This window comes from Epinephelus fuscoguttatus, linkage group LG9 (assembly GCF_011397635.1).
Source record: "Epinephelus fuscoguttatus linkage group LG9, E.fuscoguttatus.final_Chr_v1".
Lineage (NCBI taxonomy): Eukaryota > Metazoa > Chordata > Actinopteri > Perciformes > Serranidae > Epinephelus > Epinephelus fuscoguttatus.
In genome coordinates this window covers 19,367,158-19,391,852 of record NC_064760.1, presented here as the reverse complement: position 1 = coordinate 19,391,852, position 24,695 = coordinate 19,367,158, and the positions used below count along the sequence as shown (strand labels likewise).

Below are 24,695 nucleotides of genomic sequence, written 5' to 3'. Positions count from 1 at the left end.
TCATAAAGCACCGGCGTTTGGCCACGAGTACTTGTAAATAAGTGGTGCCTCCCTATTTATGTCAGAGACATATTAGAGCTGATGCCCTGTAAAAATGTACAATTACATTTTGAGCGAATAATTGATATGATTGTGAGATTCATTCTGTGCTTAATCGGAGGAGTCAATAAATCATCTCGGTATGCATCAGAAACACAAGTGAAAAAAACAGTGAGCAAAACTGTTTGGATTGAAAACGATCACTGACTCCATCTGAAAACCTTTATGCCAATGAATCTGTGCCCTAATTTGACCCGGGCTGCTGTAATGGGTTTCTTTAACCTAATCCCATCAACAGACTCATGCAGCGGAGGCCTGCTCTTAATTATGTTTAGGGTGAACAGTTTTAGTAACAGGCTCCCATAGGACATTAGCAGAAGTGTCTACAGTTTCCCAATTTGTGGCATGTTTTCGGTTTGCATGGCAATGTGTGTTTGATGTTTCCTGAGAAAAGCTGACTGGCTGGTAGATCCCACAAGGGGTGGGAATCTCTAGGCACCTCATGATCTGGTTATGACTCAGAGACCTATGATCTTGATGCATCAAGATTTTTTATTTGTATACATGAATATATTTTCTCACTGTGTGTCTACGTGGTACTTTAAAAGCATAGATCCATAATTAAAATAAAGAGATGAATTTACTTCCATTATCTTTTATAATACAACAGGAGTAACAAAGGGAAGAGAAGCCTTATCAGCCAAGCTTAGAACGTAAACACAAAGCACATGTTTTCCACCTGTCACATTTCACCATCAAATTGGTTCAGCTGTAAGGAACATACAGCATGGTCTAAATTTCTGGTTATTAACTCTTCTGCATTGAGACAATCTTTTAAGAGAGAATCGCGATGCATCTAAAAATCAATTTCCCCACCCCTCGATCCAACATTGATACCTTAACCTTTTGAGGTGTAAGAAAACCAAATGTGCTTAAACTCCAGACTATTTCTATTTGCGTAAATGAGCTGTTCTCATGATCACATCCTGCTTCTATAATTACCTCATGTACAATTACAGCAGTATATAGCTAACAAAGCACAATTTTCTTTCCAGCTGTTTTTCAGTGTGTAGTGTGGCTTATTTTCACAGATAATGGTGTAGGGTAGAATCTATAAAAGTCAGTTCTCAGCTCTTGGCACACACATGGCTTAAGCCATATAGCTTTTGTACTGTTTAAAAGGCTTAATTCCAAGAGCCTCAACAGCCGAAAAGATTAACTGATGTCAGAATAATAGATGTTTCTTTGGCAAGGCCTGGGATGAAGCCGCAGCTGGTTCATTTACAGGCCTTCTTCATCTGAAAAAACAGTGAAATGGAGGGTGTATTTCACTCCAGTACGGGGAAATAAACTGTGTCTGTCAGTTATGGGCGCACCATTTCAAAGTGCGGAAACAATCTGGTAGAGATCTTGCTCCTTATAGAAAAGCCTTTGTAGCACAGAAATACCAATGCAGTTATCCAAGTATGTTAGATTTATGACACAAATGTACAGTATTTATCAATATACCATCTTCCCTTTTAGATGCAGCCCCTCATGTGCGTGAAATAAGTGATTTCCCATATTTTTCTGGTCATTTTTTCCGAGAATAAATCAAGCCTTTTAAAGAGCAGCAATGAAAAACAAGACTGATTTCTTCAAAAGGGACTGCTGAGGTCCTTTTCATGGGTTTTGGTCACAGTTACATAAGTCAAGGCTAATGCAGACAAAATGAATCATTTTCAGTGAAGAGAAGTACAGCATCTCTGCCAATAGCAGGAAAATTTGGAGGATTTATGGATCTCAGATGTTTCATCCGACTTTCAAGCCCCCGGTCAGAGGAGATTTCTATGAGAATCTGACCTATCTATTGGCTATTCTCTGGAGACAAGACACCTTCTTGAGCTATCCTTTGTATAAATCCTACTGTTGAGTTTGTCACTGCTATTTGTCAACCACATTTCATGGTACAGAAAGTATGTTACAAGTACATCTGTTGTTTAAAAAACATGTGGAAACACAGAGAGTGAAACCGCATACCTTGTTTTTCCCTTTAACCAGTTCAGGCTTGACGTTTATGCTCTTAATCCAGTTGTGGGAGTAATTTCCCCTGTCACCAGTGCTGACCAGGATTGGTTTGGTGTGAGCAATGCAACTGCAGGACAGAAAAAAATGTGATAATACAATCTACTCATGCACAGACAGATGCAAACAATATAACAAAAGGAAAAAAAAGATTTTCATGTTGTTTAATTGGGAGCCTTGGTGTAACATTAAAACACATCCTGACTAGATTACACTATCTTCTTGCAAAAGCCCTCATTCTAAAAGGCTGATAGTATTTTAAAAGACCACTGAGACTGATCTGGGTAAAGTCCATGTCTAGACCAGCTTGTCTGGGTTTTAAAACCGAGAGAAAGCATTGATTTGACCCCCACCCCCAAACCCTTCACCGCCTGTGGCGGGGAACAATCAGCCTGATGAGAGGAGAGGCAGAGAAGGAAACAGCAACAGCGACAGGAAGGGCTGTGCTATGCGTCACCTCGTACAGGAAACCTCCCACCCCCCCACACACATTCTGGCCAGAGGAGATAAGGTTGCTCCTAAGACCTTGGTGGTCAACAAGGGACAACTGATAACTTCTCAACCTGGTTATAAAGACACCCCCATATTTCTCCCCCACTTCACTATCAGCTTCATTCCACATCCAACACAGTAAGCTGCCTTCACCTCTAAATCCTCCCCACACTGCGTGTTCCCCCTCCTCTCCAAACTCCCAAAGATTTAGATGAGATATGATCTTGAAGGGCTTCATGGTGGATTTACAGTGACAGGTACTTTACAGGGTCAGGGCTGTATAAAACAAACATTTTGCACAATTGGCCTCCCACCAGGCTATAGCTGTTCCTTTGTCTCATTAGCTGCCTGCCACTGTTCCCAGTGCCAGCCCTGATTATCTTTAGGCCTGCAGAAAGAGTAGCAACGAACCCTCTGCTATTATTTATCATAAACCTTGCAAATACAAGTGGGTTTTTAAGGTTATTAATCAATGAAATAACGGAGGCACTGGTGGATTAACACCATCAAAAATATAACACAATTATGTCTCTTTCTTGTGCGGCAGTCCACAGTGTTGTTTTTGTGAATGGTGTTGAGGCCTGATAACCCAAGGGTAATGGCCTATTGTTTTCCTGATCTTACGACTCGCAGGTCTCCTGCTGTCATTGACGAGCCAGGATCTCAGGGAATGTTCATCTTGTTTGTGGGTTCACTACCAGGCCGGTATTCATGCACAGTCCCTCAATACTGTTTGGCTGTGTAACAGCTCTGGGAATCTGAGATTAATTTATCTCCCCCATGTTTCCCATTCATCCTACAGAACCACTGACCACAAACAAGAGGGCAGTTCTCGAGGGCTGTGTTTCTTTGATTAATGCGTCATTTTCTGGGCCACAGTCAATTCAGTCCATGTAGGTCTGTTTTAAAGTGGGATCCCCGGGCTGGGCTGGTGGCTATGGACCCCACACCCTATCTACTGTTAAGTCTGTGAAGCTGTTTGTCTGTGCGTTTGTGAATACAACTCCAGTACCATGGTGGTCCTTAAGTTTTTGTCGTCCAACATTGTGGTGCAATTTGTACAAATGATGTGCAACCAAAAACCTAACCTAACCTAAACAATTACTTTGTATTTGGAGGTTTTATGTTTTCTGGACAAAGAGAAACTTTACTTGTTAGGAGCAACCTGAATCTTCTGTAAACTGGCTGCTAAATCTGGACATACAGAACACAGCAGGTAAAAGAGTGAAACACAACACTCAATCCAGGACCAATACACGGCAGAACGCTGATGCTGAATCAGGTTATGTTGGGTAATCATGACTGATGAAATATGTGCTTAAAGTCAGGAAAACATCCCCTTTGATACAGCTCCAGTTCTTCAAGACTGGAGGAAGTTGACAGAAAATCTAGTTTAAATATTTCAACACTTGGAACATAGCGAAATGGTGACTCACTTTGTAAGTGTAGGGTCTGAGTGACACGGCTGCCAAAGCCAGGTGATGTTTGGCGAGGGCACCCCGTAAGCAGTGCAGGTTAGCTGATGCTGTTTACCAGCCACGTAGGGCTGCACGTCCACAATAGCGAGCTCTGCCTCTGAAATAGTCGGCTTCACTGTGAGAGAGAAGTGCACATAAACACACGTAAGTACATGGACACACAAAAATACAGATAGACAGAGATAAAGAGACAGTGACAACAGGTTAGATCAACCCTCGGTCAGTCCAGCCCACTGTGGAATCTCTTAATGTCTTTATAATGAGGGATGACAGTCATGATGGATAGCCATGAAAAAAGGTGCCATTGACACCAGTTGTCCTTTAGATGTTGTTTAAAGACTGGCAGGATGATTAGCTAGCCTGGGGGTGTAGGTCAAGGAACGACCCCACTGTGGCCCATGCTCAGGTCAGTGATTCAACTCTCAACAACAGACAGAGATTCCTGAGGCACCTCAGGAGACAGTTCGCTTCACTTAGCCATTCTCTACATTTTGAACAGCTGAAACAGTCAGACTAGGGCCACTCATATTCCCCAAGACACTTTAAGAACTTTCATCTTCCATATTGTTGGACCTCCCCTAATCAATATTCATTAAAACACAGAGGAATCACCTACTTCCATCACATCTAAAACATAATTTAATTACCAAAGATTTATAACACTTCATGAATTTCATTGTCAAGTCCAACTCAGACCAAAGATTCTCGACGAGAAGAATTGAAACTTGAAACTACTTGCAATGTGCCGGTCTACAACGTTCTAAAAACCTGCCAGTTTACACCAATGCAACTGGATGATGGTGTATTGTCTCCATAGCAACGACTCTCTGCTGTTCTAACTTCAAGCTTTTCAGGTTTACTTTGTAGCTGAATGTAATTTGCGACTTCTTAAAATATGAAAACAAGAATGAGGATAGTGATAGTGAGATAGTGGCTACAGCTGCATTTCTAGTTGCAATGAAATGGTGAAAGCATAAACAAAACGACCTGGGCCACAGGAGGGCCATGTTCATAATAAATACGACACAATATTTTAATATCCTGCACAATTAATACATATGTGAAATCCACACATACAGCCAGCAGCGACCCACCATCAAAACCATCACACCATGAGGACAGAAACCAAAATACATGTCAACAGCCGTGGAGATGTAAACGAGACAGACTCGGGCTCGGGCTGTTGGTGGACAGCATGTTTGCTTGCTTTGACAGTATGTAATGACTTTGTTGCAAGCCGATTGGTTGTTGAAATAGGTGACGTGCCTTACATTCTAAAACAAGCTGAGATGGAGGTGACACCATCTGTAGCCCTGAGTCAAGCTGAGACGGGCAAGTTCACACTGCTGCCAATTTTTTTCTGCAATGCTCTAAGTCAGTTTCATCTCATCGCAAATGTTTGGTCTGAACTGGGCTTAATGCATCTCTAAACATAGACTTGTATGTAAATTGTATATTTCTAACATTTTTTTTAGTTGAAGCTTAACCTTATATTAACCTTAATATAATGCAATCTTCATTTTGTATCTTTTTATCTTTTATACTATGACTTTTGATATTTAATAGGTATTTTCATAAGCCATTGTTGGCTTCTAACCTCTCCTGCACAATGTTCAAACCTTTGACTGAATTATTAATGTCTTTTTACATTTGTGTGTATGTGCAAATAAACTAAAACTAAACTAAAGCTACACATAGTAACATAGCTTGGCAAACCACTAAACCGCCACACTCTCTCTCTCTCTTGCTCTCTCTCTCTCACACACACACACACACAGGACACATTCATAATCTGAAGCACTCGGACAGCTCTAAACAACTGATGAACAAAGTCTGAAATAGTTCCATAATTGATGCCAGAAATCTCTCTTCCCTTTATTTGTCTCTGTGTGTTTTATTTTTTGTCATTCCAATAAATTAAAGTTTTGTGAAGCAGGACAGTCAAGGCCCATAAATAAAGCTTATACAAGCCAGAGGGGGGTTATTTTTTTACACTTTTTGGCACGCTATAGGGATTCCTCGATAATGGTTAAGGAATGCAATGAAAATAGCTCTGGCCCCCCCCATGACAAGCTTGAAGTAACTGACACACTTTTCTCCGTTCTCTATCACAAGCAGACTTCATCCAAGTCTCCACTGAACATGCTTAAACATTTATAACCTCCACTGCTCACAGTTATCAATCATTTTCACAAAGTCATCAGAACAATGAATTGTATGCTCACTCTTTGTTTTTCTCAAGCTGTACACATATTGTACGGACCATGTTGTTTATATGAGCTGTACTGTATATACACATGGTGAGGATGCAAATAAATGCTGGCGACTAGGGGGGGTCTGAAGCGGCTGGAGTCTGCGTGCAGAATAGAACCCAGGCCATTTACACACTGCGCCAAGCCCCTTCAAAAGAGCCCCAATAATCAACAACAGCTGCCCCTGCTACGTCAATCCAGCCCTGGAATCAACAAGCCCCCAAATTCCTCTCATACTAGAGCTGCTACCTGCCGTCCAGTGAACTGCAGCTACAATGCTGAAGCAGCCAAGGCGCTGCTTCATTTCCTCAGGATCAGCAGTCATCATCAGGTTTATGGCAACAGCTTACCATCGACTGCCAGCGTGTAGCTCAGATTCTTGTACAAGCCCCTCTCTTGGTTGCCCAGGCTTATGGTGAAGACCCCAGCATGCTTCTGCTGCACATCAGTGATGATCAAGTTATAATGAGATATCTTGTAACAGGTGGAACTCTTGTTGATAAGGACCCCATCCTTATACCTGAAAATTGGAGGCATGGAAAAGTTTTTTTTAATCAATGAAAAAAATAATAACAACCAATGAAAATAAGTGAATGGAAAACTGATGTTCAAAGTTATAATGCAGAACAATAATCAGCAGTTTTTATTGTGACTGTAATCCACTACTTACCATTCTACTAAGTCTGGTGATGGCAGCGCGTCGACCTTAGGCTCAAACACAAGCTTCTTTCTGCCTTCTTTGACAGTCACTGTACTAAGTCGCTCAACCTTATAGGAGACATTGAGGAACGGATCTGAAACAAAAGATTAATGACAGACATCGGAATCCATCCATAAGTTAAGTTATCATCATATTGTTGTAGCATCTCCACAGTGACACAATTATTTTTATTTCTGTAATAATTCAGATGTATTTTTAGACTTTGTAACAAACTTTAGAGCTAATGGAAGACAAGTTTTGAATTAGTCACGTGCAGCCTGTTGTGCAGCAGCTGTGTGTGAGTTCACACCTAACAAGTTATAACGTAAATTATTGTGATTTATGCATTACTGAAATCAAAACAGCAACATAACTCGAACAAGTAACAGTTAAACATGCTCCTAGCGCTGGTGTAAATTGCAAAATGTCACAGAATTATACTCACTTATGGTATAACAGCAGTTTTTCTGCCACACATAATCATTGTGTTCATTAATTCTTATTATTTTGCAACACGGTAATCCAGTAAAGACCTAATTTATCGATGTGATATTTGAATATCGATCAAGCTTATTACAATGTGCTATGATGCCAAGTAGCTCATGAATTTGCTTTCCCAGGTTGGTGAAGGAATGGCTGGCTGTACTTTGCCTAACTCTGTCTTTAATGTGCTTACCCTGATATTCTTACCATAACCCTAACCATTCTTACTACTCTTGCCTAAACCTAACCAATCTAACCAACAAAAGCAACGAGTAGGGCTGGTCATTCATTCGCTGTCCTAGGGAAACACATACAGCTGGTGCAACCCAGTGCAGATTTTTAGTCCATCCAGAGCATACTTACGATAGACAAAGACGCTTTTTGAGACATCCTTGTAGTTTGTGGGCTCAAGTTCAGCTCTGCAGCGGTACACCCCTTTATCCTCCATAGTAATGTTTGGCAAAATCAAAGTCTTGCTCATCCATAAATCCTTAGCAGGGTGGATTTCGGCCTTGTTCGTATAATGACGATTTTCCTGAAGACAAAGGAAGTACCATAAACTCCACTGCTATAACCTATGACACTTGCTTTTAAACACAGTTACAACTTACTCTCTTCTTTGGAAAATCCCATGTGAAGTTGATTCTTCCATTATAGGAGGTCACACCAGAACAGTTGAGTATGAGGGTGTCTCCAACCAACACTTTGGCACGCTCTGGGGTGATTTTCACATTTTCAAGACGATGAGCTTTAAAATGGAGGCAAAGATAAGAAGACTGTTTAAATGGTCAAGAAACAGAGAAATCAACACAAATCTAAGTCTGGCCTCAAAGACAACAGACTCACCCAGTTTTCTCGGGATGTACATTGACAGGAATGCACTACCGTTGACAACGGTGTTACAGGTGATGATACTATACTCAGTGCTGGAATCATAGGGCATCTTGAATCCAACCTTCGGATCCCATTCTATTTTCTTCATGTCCTTCTCTGAAAAAGGTCGAAGCTGTGATCAAAAGAGTAGAGCAGAGAAGGTTTGTCAGTACCATATACATATATTAGGGCGTCACACGTGACAGGTTGGTCAGTGGTGCTTCACTTCAAACTATGATGCTCTCAGTGGAGCAAAGGAGGAAGACAGATGATGTAGTATCAGAGCAATAAAGTCTACATGGGGAAGAGGTCGGGACAAACACAGGACTTTCATTCAGGACACTGCTGTTTGTGTCCTGTGTGAAACCAAAAGTCAGTGTTTATTTTCTAAGATTTTTTTTGGGCTTTTGTCTTTAATGAATAGGACAGATTGAAATGGGGTGAGAGAGAGAGCGGGGGGTGACACGCAGCAAATGGTTGCAAGCTGGAGTCAAACCTGCGACCGCTGCAGTGAGGCATCGCCTCTGTACATGGGGCGCTGGCACAATCCACTACGCTACTGACGCCCCACCAAAAGTCAGTGTTGACTCATTTTTAAATTACATTCGTAACATAATGCACTTATGTATCAAACGTACTTATGCATACAGACACTGTATGCTTGTAACTACTAGAAACTCACACATGCAAAACTGACGCTAGAGGGGAATCTAGAGCATTAGGGTTTGTAGAAAAAGGCCACTGACCAGTTGCTTTACTTGATGAGTTGGGAGTGAGAGAATGTGTTGAGTATGTACATAGATACATAGACATTTGGTAATGTTCATTACAGATCACTGAGCCAGACAGACTGAAGAGTAATGCACTCAACTTCATTTAACATGTAACTCATGCTTTACTGGGCTCAGCTGGGGGACAGACATCTGTTAAAGCAAAGGTCTAATTAGTTTTTATTGTTTTGTGGAGTGTAACCTCTGCAATCATTTATGCAACGGAGCACAAAACATTGTTGACTCGGAAAAGGATGTACGTGCCTGCTGCTGTCTGTTCTCATGCCAGGAGTTGGGCTGGGAGAGGAGGCAAGGGAAGGGAAGGAAGGAAAGGGAGCAGGAAGGAGGAGTGCCATAGATTTACCAACAGCAGGAAGGTCACACAACCACTATCTGTGCCATCTGAGCATCTGAGTCACATGTGTTTGTCCATGGTAGGCACTACGTCATATGGTCCTATGTCACTGATTCATTAACACGAGGCATATACCTTTGTGGTTGGCGTGGTAACTTAATCAAGATGGCTTTCACAGTGTCTTCATTGACCTCAATCAGGTTCTTAGTTTTACATAAAGATGAAGAACACTGTGCAAACCATGTCACTGAGGGAGCTCTTCTCCACTGACATCTTTAGCTGCATTCTGGTATCATGCCTCATGATAAGTTACCTGTTGTTTCCTGTGACTGGACACAGTGTGTACTGTTTTTCTACTACATTTCCTGATGTTTGTAAGAGAAGGGGGACTAAATTTAGTCTGAGAGTCTATTCCGAGAAAAACACTCTTGGACTACCTTCCTGCTCTTACAGGAAGCAGACAGAATGACTCCCAGCGCCGCCCCTGAGCTTCCCTCAGACAAGCCACTGTCCCTGGTCTGTTTCTGTGCGCTCGAGTGGTTTAACACACAAAAGGGTGTGAGAACCAGTGAGACGCCTTAAACACAGAGTGGTAATGTTTTTGTTTTTTTCCAAAGACGACAAGTAAAGATACCTCAATGTGGTATTGATAGCCATCTTGCTTTCTCAGATGATGAACTGTGGGATTTTCTTCAAAGTCCATGAACCATATACACTACAATAAAACAACTTGGGCGGCACGGTGGTGTGGTCGCCTCACAGCAAGAGGGTTCCTGGTTCGATCCCAGGTGGGAGCCCTTCTGTGCGGAGTTTGCATGTTCTTCCCGTGTCAGCCTGGGTTTTCTCCGGGTACTCCGGCTTCCTCCCACAGTCCAAAGACATGCAGGTTAATTGGTGACTCTAAATTGCCCGTAGGTGTGAATGTGAGTGTGAATGGTTGTCTGTCTCTATGTGTCAGCTCTGTGATAGTCTGGCGACTTGTCCAGAGTGTACCCCACCTCTCGCCCGATGTCAGCTGGGATAGGCTCCAGCCTATTAAATTTGCTATATAAAAATGATGACATAATTTTTGCCGGCGTCTAGAACAAACAAGCATCTTCCCTAACATGTTGATTATGATCTGTAGGCTGGGGCATCTCTGTGCCACCATAATGCTTCATTTCAAGTGGTATGTTGTGACATTTGATTGATTGTACAGTCCCACTTAATCGTTCAATTAGTAGGCAGTATGGTGTACATACAGATCATGTGGTAGGCACAACATTAGTATGTGATTCTGAACACAGCCATTATCTTTGTGAGGCCTCACCGATGTGAGTGTTACAGCAAAATCAGGAGAGGTTGTCCGGCAGGGGACCACGAGGCTGGTATAATACTCGTACGTGAACAAGATGCCAGGTGATTTAAGATGGGGCTCCACAAATGGTTGCTTGGGATCTGAGGGACAAAAACAACAACGACAAAATTAGTGAAATCTCAAATACAGGTCAGTTAAAGAAGTGCATTTCAAAGCAGATGTGGTCCCTTAACCTGTTGTCTTTTGGAATGTCAATGTTTTGTAGCAAATTTACATTAAAAACAAAAATGTTATGCGAGAGCTGAGTTTAGCAGTGCAGTTGAATCAGGGCAATGTCAGGGTGTCCATCACAGAGATCACATCTTGGATCAGTTCATTTCAACTGGATAAAGCAGGACAACACCGATAGAGCAATCAGGCTAGTGTTGTGTCCCTACTGGGCAGTCAGGCATTACACAACCGCTGTGGGAACTTCACGGCTACATAAAAAGTCTACGATTGGTGTGAGGTCAAGCAGCAGTGGTGTGATAAAGGAACTCTTATTTGAAAAAATAAGCATGGAAAATGATGTAATAAACAGCTGAGGGGCTTTGAATGAAACCATTAGACTAAACACACAGCAGGCTGCCTGATAGCCGAGCGAACTGGGAATGACATTCACAAAGCAACGGGAGGGGAACAAAGTGCACCCAGCATTTAGTTTAGTCTGTACTGTCTGCAATTATTTCACATCCCTTAGACCACAGTAACAAAGTGCAGCCCATGGGCCAATGGCGGCCCTAGGAAACATTCTGTGCGGCCCCCAAGTTCTTGGGTGACGAGCGCAAATGTAATGTAGACCAGTTTCAAGAAGACTTACCCAACCAACAGTCTTGTGAAAAGTAGTGAAGGTGTAACACGGGCAAGCTATGCGGTGGCTCACAATTTTTTTAAGCATGGTAAGCAGTTCAGTGATTTCACTGAGTTCACTGCTTGATGATATTTCCCATCATGTCCTGAACCTGTGCAGCCCTTGATAAGATTATGGCTCTCGAAACTGGCACTCAGTCATCAATACTTTGAGCACCCCTGCCTTAGACTTTACCTGTATTTCATGTCTTTACACCAACTGTTTTAATGTTTAAAAAGCATACAAGTCTTGGGAAAATGAGGCTGATCTAACACTTACAGTTCACTCTTCTCATGCTGCACAACACAATCTCCATTTCAGTGATAGTGTAACTGTAACTGGTGCCATGTGATGCTTTAGGGTAGACAGTAGTAGTAGCAGCAGGAAATCACAGTCAATGACCACAGCTTCCCGTGCAATCACGCTCACCCTTCCACCTCCAGAAGAAACCACAGCTCCAAAGAAACAACTTCCTCTCTCTGTATCTCTCTGAGAAGGAAAGCCGTGTCACTTGAATCTGAGTGCGTGTAGATTAAAGTCCGCTTCCTGCACGTAAGGAATGACTGTAGTCGTACATAAAGAATTCAGTTTCTTTATTTCCTTCCTTCCCTCTTTCTTTCTTTTTTTTGAGACCTTCTTCCTTTTTTTTCAACTTTTCTCTTCCGCTTTTTCTCCTGTTCTCGCTGACTAATTCAGTACAGTAAGTGGATATTTTCCAGCTCTCGTATCTTGCGGGAAATATCAGATTGCTCATTAACCATTTCATTCAGTGCGACTGTTTGTGGGCTCAGTTCCACACCAGACCCTTCCACTGGCGTCAGCAGATGACAATCACCCTGCGAAAACCTCTGTTTTATCAGGAGTCTGTGCTTTCACAAAAATAAGCAGTTAAATTCTGGATGGAAGAAAAACAACTCAATTCAAAAAGAAAGAACTCTTATCAGCTTTTTAGTTCATGGACAATTCTTTGTGTTTCCAAACAACATTACAGTCAGCGTTTCTTATGCTGCAAAGTTACTCACATTCTGGACTGGAGGGGAAAATGTCATAAATCTACCAGAGACCGCACAGGTTTCTGCTCTCTTATTCCCACTGGTTCACTGACTGTGTTTGATAAAAAGGACCTTTAATCTGAACTGATCGTAGCGCTCTACAGGTCTCACCTTTGACAAAGACGTAGGTCGAGGCCATGTGCTGTGAGCCATTTCTGGAGCAGTTACAGCTGTACTTTCCGGTGTCATTGGCTCTCAGGTTTGTGACCGTCAGTCTGCTGCAGTGTGATTGTGAGTGACGTCTGGATTCACACGGCTCCACCTTCACCTCGTCTGAATCGATCGATCGACTGGGATCAGCAAGTGTCCACTGCAGCAGGCCATGACCCCTGGCAGGAGATAGAAATGGACAACATTTGATGAACACAAAGAATATATTGCTTAGTCGACTTACAGTTTGAGGCTACTTTGTGTAGTATTTTGTAAACAATATGTAATATTAAATATGCTTTTCTGATTTGACACATCATTATTATTGATCTGTTCTCCTTTAAGGAATACTCCAACCCCCAAATGAGTATTTGTATATCAATAACTCCTCATGTTACGTTTAATTTGGGAAGAAAACTTCATTTTTCTTTCACGCCTTCATGTTGACTGAAAAATCTATAAACGGACAAAATTCTTGATAAGCTGAAGTCATTGGGGGCCGCGTTTTACAGCAGCAAAACTGTATCAAAGCACCTGTTTCCAAACTCTTACACAACTTGTGCAGTATCATCCAAGTCTGATTTATCCAGCTGTATGCTCAGTACTTCCTTAACATGTACATTTTCACTAAACCTTTACTATTTAAAACGCTTACGCGTAATAGCACAGGCGCACTACTCATCTGTATGTTGGACTCTTTTAGCAGATGTGTTTTAAATGGTAAGGTTTTAGTAAAATTGCATGTGTTTGAGAAGTACTGAGCATACAACTGGATAAATGAGACTTAGATTTTACTGTATGAGTTGTGTGAGAGGTTGTAAATGAATATTTTGATATTGTTTTGGTGTTTAACGTAATCATCTGTGACTTTCATCAAAATTTTTCTTGGTTTTTGGGTTCCTTATTCACTGGAGACATGTGAGAAAAACTATGTTTTCTTCGCAAATTCAACGTAACATAGGCATGGAGGATTCCGAGTAAAACTTCTATTTAGAGTCTATTTAGAGGAAATGTGTCACATGTGGCAATTCACAAGCTTTTTAGTTAAAGATGGCAGTGGTTGCTTCTCCCCTTGGGGCTTTTTGACTTGATGGTCATTTAAAGTTTATTTTAAGTTAATCTTGAGCCATTCAGTAACTTGAACTTTCACATGGGAACATGTTTCTCTCAAATGATGTGCTCAGCTAACACATTCTTTCCACATAGCATCCATTTTAAAACTCTCATTAAAGAGATCCCAGAGGAACATCAAACATGTCTTGCATACCACTGCCCTTGCCTGCAGAATTTTGGGTCAAGCAACCTCCAGCTCTCATCCAGTGACAGAAAACAAGACAGCACTGTATGGGCCAGACGTCTTAGCATATGGCCTTGTAGGGAAGCGTTACATTAGATAGACGTGAGTTCCTGAACATTCCTTGCAGGCTTTCAAAATGATGCAAGGCTCTCTAAATTCTTAACAAATGTGAAAGCAACACACTTGGGTCCCACCATCCCTGAAGGAAATGTGACGGACTGATAAATGTGGACCACCAGTGGGATTGTCCTGAGGCCCAGGCACGTCCCGTTTATTTCAACCTGACCTTTCCGTCATGTAATTAGACCAGGGTCTCAACTTTGAGGCTGCAGTGACAGTTCAGACCAAGAGCAAGAAAACTGGTGCCATAAACTTGTATAATTATCTAAAAATTGATGTTAAGGAATTCCTGCATGACATGATATTTACTTAATATATTCATCAATGCCTTAATTTGAAAATGTTACTAAAGCAAAAGTATTTCTTTGCAAAATGTAAATCAAGTGTCAGAGTACTTGATACAGAAAAATGCAGCTTTTGAGTGTTATACTATCATATATTATGCTATTGGATAATGTGTTATACTATCATATATTATGCTACTGGATTTTTCTTACTGATACATAAACATGCATGGAGCATTTTAAAGGGACAGTGAACCCCCTAATCAAAAATATATGTTTGTTTGTGGCAGGTAAAGTTTGGCAGAAAGAAAACAGTTCCTACATGAAACTGCTCACAACAAGGTCTGTGGATTATCTAGAGTAACTGTGTCATGATTTCTAGAAAAATACATTGCTGTTAAGTTAGAAAAAAATTCTCTTTGAGCAGCACAAGCCAGCTAGCTCCATTATATTCCAGAGACTAGAACAATCTAGATGTATAAATAGCATTAAAGATAAGAGGAAAGATATGTATATGTAGTTTGATTTTGGGGGTGAACTGTCCCTTTAATGTAGCTGGTTGAAGTGGAGCCAGTTTTAATATCTTGTAGGTTATACTGCTCTGTAGTATTTGTAACAATACGTCCAATTTTATAAGCTCATCATTGTTTTTTTAATGTAAAACATGCTACTAAATACTGAAATGTCGTGTAGTGTAAGTATAAAGTGGCATCAAATTTGTACTTAACTGCACTACTTCAGTAAATGTACAAAGATATGCTTCACTTTTAGCTACAGATTAAATTTAACACTGATCTAATGTTATTTAAACTTTGTTTTGGTTCACATGACATTTAAACAAATAGGTGTGTTGCATACTTGCATATGAGGGTTAATGAATCGTTCTTATGAAGAAGGTGGGGATTTTCAGCGGGCAGAATCCTGGGCGAGTGATCTCTCCCCACATGTCCTGTTAAACACACACAGAAACAGACACACAAACATTTAGCACTGTGTGAGAAAGGCCAACAAACCTGCTAATTAACAGCATCTCATTCACTGTCATACTAAACAAAATGGAAAACATTCTAGGAAATTCCCATGAATCATTTCAGCACCGTGCATGTGGGTTCGTTTTGTGCTGATATGTTCTTTCCCTTTCATGCAAGTGATGGTCTGCTGTGAGAGCACTGGGGGTGTTTCCGGTGCTTTGAGGGCAGGTCGTTGAATGAAAAGTGGTCAGGGATGAGCAGAAAGAAAGAGAGAAGGTGGAATAGAAGGAGGAAGAGAATGATATGGGGGGGAGCTGAGTCACGGCAAACCAAGGCGGACCATAATGAATGTCTTTGCGTGCGATTCCTCTAAATTAAATGCTCACTGTCTTTTAGTGGGTGCTCCCTTCCTCTCTTTTAGGAACATTTTTTCAGTCGCGATTGACCTTGCACCTTAAGTGCTATTATTATATTATCACGGGGGGAAAATTCAAGGTCGAAATGTTTAATTCAAAGGTGGCTTCTAGCCAGCTGTATCTGTTGAGAGGCATGTATAACAGTGATCAACATAGGAAACACTGTGATTCTCACTGCTGTCCAGGAGATGTCTCAGTCCCATATGTGATTTCCTCCTTTTCACTGAGCTCCCCAAACAGCCTGTCATCGTGGTCAGAAAACAAGTTTGTTAAGTTGAGTCTCCAAATGTGACAGTCTTCAGGGAAACCATTATTTGCTGCACAGAATTGAGGAAGACAATGGAGTTGCACAACAGCCGGGCTGACATGCTGACACATGATGGATACACGTGTATAAGCACATGGAAAACCACACACATACACAAGTACACCTGCGTTTACGAATGCAAAAACACATACACGTTACTAGTATTTCTGTGTATCATTCAGAACAGCTGTTGTGCTAACAATGAGCTGACAGTGCCAGTGTTGGCAGTTGCACTCAATGTTAACTTCCTCACAATATATTAGAACATCATTGTTTTATTTTCCAAGGTTATGCAGAGGGGAAGGGGTGTGGCTCATTCTCTTTCTTGCTGTGAAACCATGAGCTTTCAGCTGTGTATTTGATCAATAAAAATCATGGTTCCTGACCTCAATAAACAACCCCAGAGTCTACAATTCACAAGTTAATAACCAGCTTTTGTAAATTTCTCCTGAGATGTCATGGAAATTTTCTTGAGAATTTTCTAGCCCTACATTTGCAAACTGGCAGCAAGTCATGTAACTGAACTGCTGGACATTTGCAAATAATGAATCAAACTGAATTTGCCCCCCGGGGCCCATAAAATACAAATGGCAAAATAAAAAGCACAATACATCATGTGCTGTCTGCAGCACTAATTTCTGCATGTTCAACATGTCGGCTCTTTGACTTATGCTGTAATACAAAAGCAACACATGCAGGAAAGCTGGCATCTGCTCGCACACATAACAACAACAAACAAAAAAAACATCTTCTTGGAAAACATCTTCTTGACCTTGAATTGCACTGGCAGGCAGCTCGTCTCTTAAAACTGGCCAATTTTTCCCCTATTCTTTTCAGTAACACACTACAGATGGATGAATCAGCAGGGGCCTCTAGCAACCCACTGAAAGAGAGAAAAAAAATATCCCGCGGTCGTCTCTCTACACCCACACCTTCAAAACTCCCACCTGCCCCAGTGTCTGCCCAGCGCTGACCTCAGCAAGCATCCCGACACCCCTAACCCCCCGTAACAGCTGTGTGCTGCATTCCTCCAGCAGAGTGCCTGAAAAATGCCAGAAATTGTGCTTATTGTGTTGGTTCAAAGAGCCCTGAAGCTGGTTCTCATTAGGAGCCATTAAGAAGAGGACAGCCATGGAACAAACACAGTGAGAGCGAAACGCTGAGTGACTTCTGGTTCAGTTTCAACTGATGAATGAGCCAGTCACACAGCATCAAACTTATTATTGACACAGGGCCGCGTTAGCTAAGACTACCCAGGATTACATTTGTACGTCCTTGTCCTGACTTGGCATAGATGGGGGGAAGTGGCACAGGACACAGTGTTTGGAAAACATTTGTGGTAGGTTCACGATCAGTCAGGAAATAAAAGACAAAAAATTCAAACGGTGTTGGATTCCAGGATCGACTCTACGCTATTCTGAAATGTTTGCAGCCCAGAAAATGACATTTAAATATTTAGTCTGAAAGAAAAGCCAAACATTGACAAAAACTGAAAGAGTTTTTCAATTAATCTAAACCAGAGGTTCAGCAGTGCAACTGAAACTGTTGACCCGTGACTAACCTAATTGCTTACCTTTCATTAAATATCCTTTGAGGATATGGGGTCAGTACAAATTAGTTTTTTTTTTTCTTCATAATTAGAAAAATAGCATGAATTTGCTGTATTATAATGCAATGTGGTTGCAAGATATTTATTTTGAGCACAACTAAGGTGAAATGAACTGAGAGTGAGGTGCTCTTGTTAGCTATTTTATTATTATACGTCTTATCGGTATTAATTAAGCGGAATTCAGTACCACAAACAGAGTTGCCATCATATCACTCATTTAAGTTTAATGCCAAGAAATGGCTTGTTGACACCCAAAGTAACATGTGATAGTGGATTTTGTCTGTAACCATATTATATGTGATGTGTTTTTGCTTTAATACAACATGTTTTGACATGTTGTTTTACATGCTGTATTTTATTCTTTTTAATTCTTCTAGGATGCCTTTTTACAGCTGGCAAAGGGACTGCCGAGATACTTCTTTACAACAGCTTTGCAGAACTGAAGGTTGAGCATACATCTGAGTAATACGTGAACAACAATAAAGAAACTGGGGGGAAATGTATGAGGAAAGGACATTTATGAGCTGGCATAACCGCTGGCAAGATGTCAGCATCCTTACTGTTCATGTCTGATGTTGCGTAATAAAAACCAGTTACAATACGAGATGACTGTACCATCACAGAGTCAGACAGGAAACCCTAAGTCACAACCCTTCAAGTGCGGGAAATAATGTGCGGAATTCCCTTTTCTTTTGCAGAGAGTAGCCTTCATCTTCCCGTACTTCCTGTACTTCACGAAACAACGCTACTGTCTTGAGATTCAATCTTTTTTGGTGTGTTCAAGGCAAAAGTAACAATATGGTATGATGATGATTCCCTTGTTTAACCTTGCTGGTGGATTCCTTTTACTACTGTGACAACAAAAGCCATAGAAAGGGTGGAGAGTGAATTACACTTTAACAAAAGAGTGCAGGGTCACTCTGGGTGAGTCATCTTGGCTGTAATGTGTCCATGGCGACAGGAGCGAAACGGCGGCGAAAAGTCGCCAATCTGCGGCATGAGTTTCCTGTCCTTTAGTGCAAAGGGATAGCACGCAATGTATTACGCCTGGAGATCTCATATTTACACTTTTTGGAAACCAATGCAACAACCTATACATAAACGTAGTATTAAATTACATCTCAAGGATTCAAGTTATTATTTCAATGTGTCACTTGACTTAAAACTAGAAGAGCTGACGAACCCTAGCCAAGGTGTGATTAAAAAAATATCACTAGGTGTGGCAGCCTTTCCTGAGTTAGTTTAACAAATTCCCTGTGCCAGTACACTGAATAAAGCCTTTTTACACCCCTCGACCCCCCACCCTTTATTATTATTATTGTATATTTTCTATTGTTATTATATATATTTTGGTTTATTTTATTTCATATTGTTCATTTTTTGCAATTTTTTTTGTGTTGTTGTAATTGCTATTATTATTGATTCTGCTATTAGTATCACTGACTTTTATTACTTACTTTAAAGATCAAGTGTGTGGGATTTACTGGCATCTAGCAGTGAGGTTGCAGAACTGAAACTTCTCCTGTGAGCCAAGTGCGTAGGAGAACTACAGGGACTGACACAAAAATGCAAAATGCGAATGTCCCTATCTAGAGCCAGTGTCTTATTTGTCCATTCTGGGCTACTGTATCCACGACATGGTAAATGGACTTGCATTTGTATGGTGCCTTTCTTCTCCTGACCACAGCCACCAGGAGTAGTTTGGGGTTAAGTATCTTGCTCATGGACTTCGACGTACAATGGAGAAGCCAGGGATTGAACAAATTAGTTAACAACCCACTCTACCTCCTGAGCCATGGCGGCAACAGCCACAAACTGTTCTATTTTGTTATTGTTAATTTATTTTTTCAAAAATTTAATGTGTTGTTGCTGTTATTACCACTGATTTTTCTATTAGTATTATTGAATTTTAATACTTATTTTTCTTTATATCTCTGCATACTCATGTGCCTTGGTCTATTTGTTCAGTTTACATGCAAAATCATATTATAAACTGTTGAAATAGAGTTATGGGGATATGCTACTACTCTACCACCTGTTAAGAAACTGGATGGTGTCTTGCACCAGTGATGGTAAACTGCTTTTAGGTTGAAATTTCAAGACAAACAAAGAAACTAAATTCACAAGAGGCTCAGCATACCAGTAGTGAAATTACAATACAAAGTTGAAACCTTGACAAGACTTAAGATCACCTGCCAAAATATAAAGTAGCTACCACTGCTCTGGCTGCGCTACATAGTCTGTATCCAGAAATATTCTCCCTCTCACACACATACACTCAGTCCTTCTGAAAACCATCCACTTTGCCAACTGCAAGGTTAAGACAACAGTTAGGGAGAGCGCCTTTTTTACAAGCCGTATATTACCCAATGGAGATCTCGAGGCAAAAATGCCCCAGACTCCTCTTAAAAAAGGCAAAATAAAGGAACATCTGGCCATGATGGGTGGCCACTCTAGGTTATATAAAGTTGAGTAGAGCCAACAAACAGGAATCGCCCTGCATGAGAGTCCAAAATGGTAAACCCGGAGGATTCCTCTTCCATAACGTGTGATTAAGACTAGTAGGAAGACAGAAGCTCCTTGAAATTGAAATCTCATGAAGGATTCAAAGGAAATATATTGCTGGCTCAGGATGGATATGCCTCGTATGGGCCAGATGCTGCAATCATCCTATAAGAACAGCTCCACAAAGCAATTTGTTAAATTATATCCCTGTGTAAGGAAATGGCTTTTTCTGCTCTGCTGGTAAATCTCCCAATCCAGGTGAGTGTGTGCATGTGTGTGCGTGTGTGGATGTTTTTCTTGTGTTGCCTGCATGGACCCAGACACACCGCCAGTGAGCAATGAGCCCCCACTGCACTTGGTTGACCTCTCATCATTCCCATTTTCCACTTCATCTCAAGTGTCTAAGCAGGAGAGAATAAATGACTCCAAAACAAAATAGACACAATATCAACTCACTCTGCTCCAAAACCCTGCCCTTGTTAAAACTCTGTCCATGAAGAGTTGAAAAAAAGGAATTTATGACCAAAAAAATAACAAGGCAGAGTCCAGGTTCAAATTCAATCATCCCTTCAATCACTGTTTCAATCATCACTTTGCTACACTTGTTTTTCCAGAATTTGGCTCGTGCCCTAAAACACCACTGACTGCAACTTTAAATCGACACATTGAACTTTTTCCGTGGAGGAATTCACGGTCAACGCAAGCGTCTTGGTGCAGAGAACTGCAGAAAGGGTTTCTCTTTCAGCCTGAGCCGTTATGCTTCATTTAAATTGGTGTCAAAGGGTCATGAAGCAACACACTTGACCTGTGTCCACTTTTCAATAGCTACAAGTGAAATACTGACAAAATCACAACTAGATCAGACTATCTTTTAGATACAGTATTTAGCAGTTTCCTCTTAATCCTTGATATAACTGCAGTAAAGGTGAAGTGAAAATGACAAAACCATCTCAGTTTTGGTGGTCAAGCATGAGTTCATTGCTTCTGTGCAGCTCTGTGCTTTATTTGCTGAGGTACATCTGTTACACACCTCAGCATGAGCAGAAGAAGCTGATGCACCATCAGTAACTAATGGCTCTACCAGTCAGCAAGTCCTCTGCAGAAACAATACCCTCCTTTCCTCCCTGCCATTGTCTTGTGGACGTAGTTTGACATAGCTCAATACGAGCGCAAGAAGCTCCGGGAAGAAATCTTTGCTCAGGTAGCGTGTCACATTTCCGTGACCTTTACTAGCCAGAACAATTCCAGGCTGCCTCTTGTCCCTACGTCCGCTTCCTCCTTGTGTCTTTCCCACGCTTTGTGTGTGGACAGTGAAGGAAATCTATACTTAAAAACATCGTAGACAAAGCTTCATGGGGCTAAAAGTGTGTATGAGTGTGTGTGTGTGTGTGTGTGTGACAGGGAGGAGGGGGTGAATGTGAACGGTATTTCCTTTGTTTGGATAGGCTGTTTATTTGGGAATGATGAGGAAGGCTTAGAGTGTATCTCTGTGGCACACTGGACCTGGCACAAGGTGGAGGGACATCCACCTTTTATCTATCCATCTTGTTTTTGTGGAATGACACTCAGACAATGAATCTGATAGCACTGCCAGAAGAAACATACATTCTCCTCCCTGAGATGTTTAATCCTGTTCACTCACTGATAAGAACTGCTGGGATAAACATTTTCGTAAAATGTAACAAAAGGTTTGGTTTGCAAAATCTTCAGAATGTCTATTGAAAGAAATTAAATTCAAAATGTCATAGATAAAATCAGTCTGATATTGAAATATAAAGCCTTCACATCTGTTACAATCACCCCTCAGAGTCAACACATTGTATTAACTTGTTAAAATAATCACCAGTTACAACGGGGTAAGGCTACCTCTACTGGCTTAAGTGAGAACTGCACGTCTAATGACAGCCTTAATCTTTTGACATAATTTTTACAGATCAGTTAAATATAGTAAGAATAAAACAAATATATTGAGATTAATAAAAAGAAGCCACTGTATGCATCTCTAACAATTGATTGCGTGAATTGTCTGCAAAAACAACATAAATTCAGCCATCCATTGAAACGAAACAAACAAATTGTGCCATGTTAAAACTCCTTCATGCATAACGCGTAAATAACTGATCTGTATCAGCATGAGTGACTTCTTACCATTTGTGAGTGAGGAACAGCACAAGAAGACAACGACCAATTTGAAGCAGTCGGATGAGACCATCCTGCCAGCTCTTCTCCGAAATCCAAACCGTGCGTTAGAAATAAAGTAATAAGAGTCCTTGGCAGAGAGGCTTATTATTCCGAGTGACTGAAAAAAGTTTCTTCTGAGAGCGAGTAAATCAAAAAATCTTGGTTTGTTTGTTTTTTTTTAAATAAACGTGTTGTAAATCCACACAAAGCTCAGGTGTACATGCAAAAAGCGGCAGTGATTGTGCCGTATCCCATGACGCATTCCGCAGGGGAGCTCTCCTGCGCAGCTGGGGGAGTCCAACAACCGATCCGGCACTGAGGGGACGGATGTGCCGCTGTATCCTCGGGACAGGTGCCCTCGAACAAAAAAAAGTCAGATTAATTAAATTCAGTGGTGAGTGGAAAATAAAAAGTTGGGTGAGTTGGGGTATCAGCCTCTGACTCTGCTGTCTGGTAAAGCGCTCAAAAGCCAATTCAGTCAGCTCCTGCCTCTCATGCGCGCCTTGAACAATTTCCCCTCCCTCTCGCCTCTGTGCAACAAGCCAGTTCGTGCATGAGGAACGCTTTATGGAGACACAGAGGAAGGACGCAACGTCACAGGGTGGGAGTTTTGTGTGAATGCAGACTCCTTTCTGAGTGATGGTACTAATGTGCAACTCATTTTGTGTCAGGGCAACATGATGGGTAACTAGACATGTTGCAGGGATGTAACAAGAAAACATGCAATACAAACCATATTAATTATGCTAATTTCTAGTGGAAAACTCAACTTAGAGGCAACTGAAATGAACCTTAATGGGGTCTATCACAGCCTTCTTTTAATCATGATTAATGGCATTATCACCTTACTGATGTGTGGTCAGGATACATCTTTACATGACAGCTTGAATCTTGAATCTACTGGGCTTTGACAGCTTTCTGTGTCTTTCTAATGCTTGTCTAGTGTACAAAATGATTAATAATCTGTCTGCTCCTCAATTAAAAGAGTTCATACAACCGCACTCAGACAATGAGAGGACGTCTAGGTCGACTAACAGAGGCGATTGTGTAGTACAACACAGATTTACTGTTTGGTAGATCAGTCTTTTCTGTTAGAGCTACAGACTATTGGAACTCAGTACCAAGTGAGATAAGACGGTGCAACAGCTTTGTTGCTTTTAAATTTAAGATGAAATCATGGCTAAAATCAACCCAATCATGCACCCATCACACATGAACTCAAACACTTGATCTAACACTGTGAAATCTTGTTATATCTTAATGTTATAGTTTCATTGTAGTTGTGCTGTCTTGCTGTTGTTATTGCTGAAGCTGTTGTGTCATGAATATGCTCTATTTTGTAATTGTGTTTTTTATACAAAAGTGTCTTTTAGCAGAGAAATTATCGTCTATTTCCTGCCCAGGGACTACAGATGAAAATGAGCTTATAGTTAACTGGTGCAGCTAAGTAGCTGTGCACTGCCCCTGTTCAATAAATAAATAAATCATTATCCTTTTTAATCTGACCTTTGTGTGTAAAGCTGCCGTTGATAAAAGCAACCCACTGTGTAACTGAGGTTAAAGGTAACAGTAGTAATCTTGTCTCAAGAGGAAACAGAATAAAATGTAAACAGGCTTTGTGATAACAGATCGAATCTATCCGTTCGAGTGTTTAGAATAAATATTTGCTGGATTTATTTTTAACTGCAGAAACAGGACACACTGCTTTTTATATCAATGTAAATAATCCTCTTTTGTCGAGTAGTACCCTGCAGTGTGTGGATGTGCTGCAGACTGTTTTCTTTTATCACCGCAACAATCACTCTGCTTCTGTAGGTCACAGTAGCAGGCACTGTAAATAAGAACATCCTGCCCTCACCTTTCCAACCACGTCAGGACTGGACAGCCACCATTTCGGGGACTGGATCTCGGGCAGTGGCGTGGGTGAGGCACAGCACAAGTTGTGAAATATGATGAGCACCAGCCTTTCATATCTGTGGCAGGAAAAGATTGAAATGGCACATGAGAACATGGGAAACAATTCATAAAATCCCAGTTGTGGGAGTCCCTCTGCTTTGTGGGATCTGGAGACCTAGTAGTCACAGGTCAAGAATTCAACTTGTTTTTTCATT

At 41.1% G+C, this 24,695-nt stretch overlaps 1 protein-coding gene across 1 annotated transcript in view; it reads right to left on the bottom strand.

The window, feature by feature from the left end:
* The window catches only part of kdrl (kinase insert domain receptor like), a 61,264-nt gene extending 38,140 nt beyond the window's left edge, over nucleotides 1-23,124 (bottom strand). The window contains exons 1-11 of the mRNA XM_049585522.1: nucleotides 22,552-23,124; nucleotides 15,454-15,544; nucleotides 12,856-13,073; nucleotides 10,816-10,943; nucleotides 8,355-8,514; nucleotides 8,120-8,256; nucleotides 7,872-8,043; nucleotides 6,996-7,119; nucleotides 6,676-6,845; nucleotides 4,032-4,188; nucleotides 2,059-2,173 (exon numbers count right to left, since the gene is read on the bottom strand). Coding sequence (XP_049441479.1) covers nucleotides 2,059-2,173; nucleotides 4,032-4,188; nucleotides 6,676-6,845; nucleotides 6,996-7,119; nucleotides 7,872-8,043; nucleotides 8,120-8,256; nucleotides 8,355-8,514; nucleotides 10,816-10,943; nucleotides 12,856-13,073; nucleotides 15,454-15,544; nucleotides 22,552-22,615 — 1,536 coding nt within the window. The 5' untranslated portion in view covers nucleotides 22,616-23,124. The remainder of the gene's footprint in view (nucleotides 1-2,058; nucleotides 2,174-4,031; nucleotides 4,189-6,675; nucleotides 6,846-6,995; nucleotides 7,120-7,871; nucleotides 8,044-8,119; nucleotides 8,257-8,354; nucleotides 8,515-10,815; nucleotides 10,944-12,855; nucleotides 13,074-15,453; nucleotides 15,545-22,551) is intronic.
* Nucleotides 23,125-24,695: the final 1,571 nt, after the last annotated feature.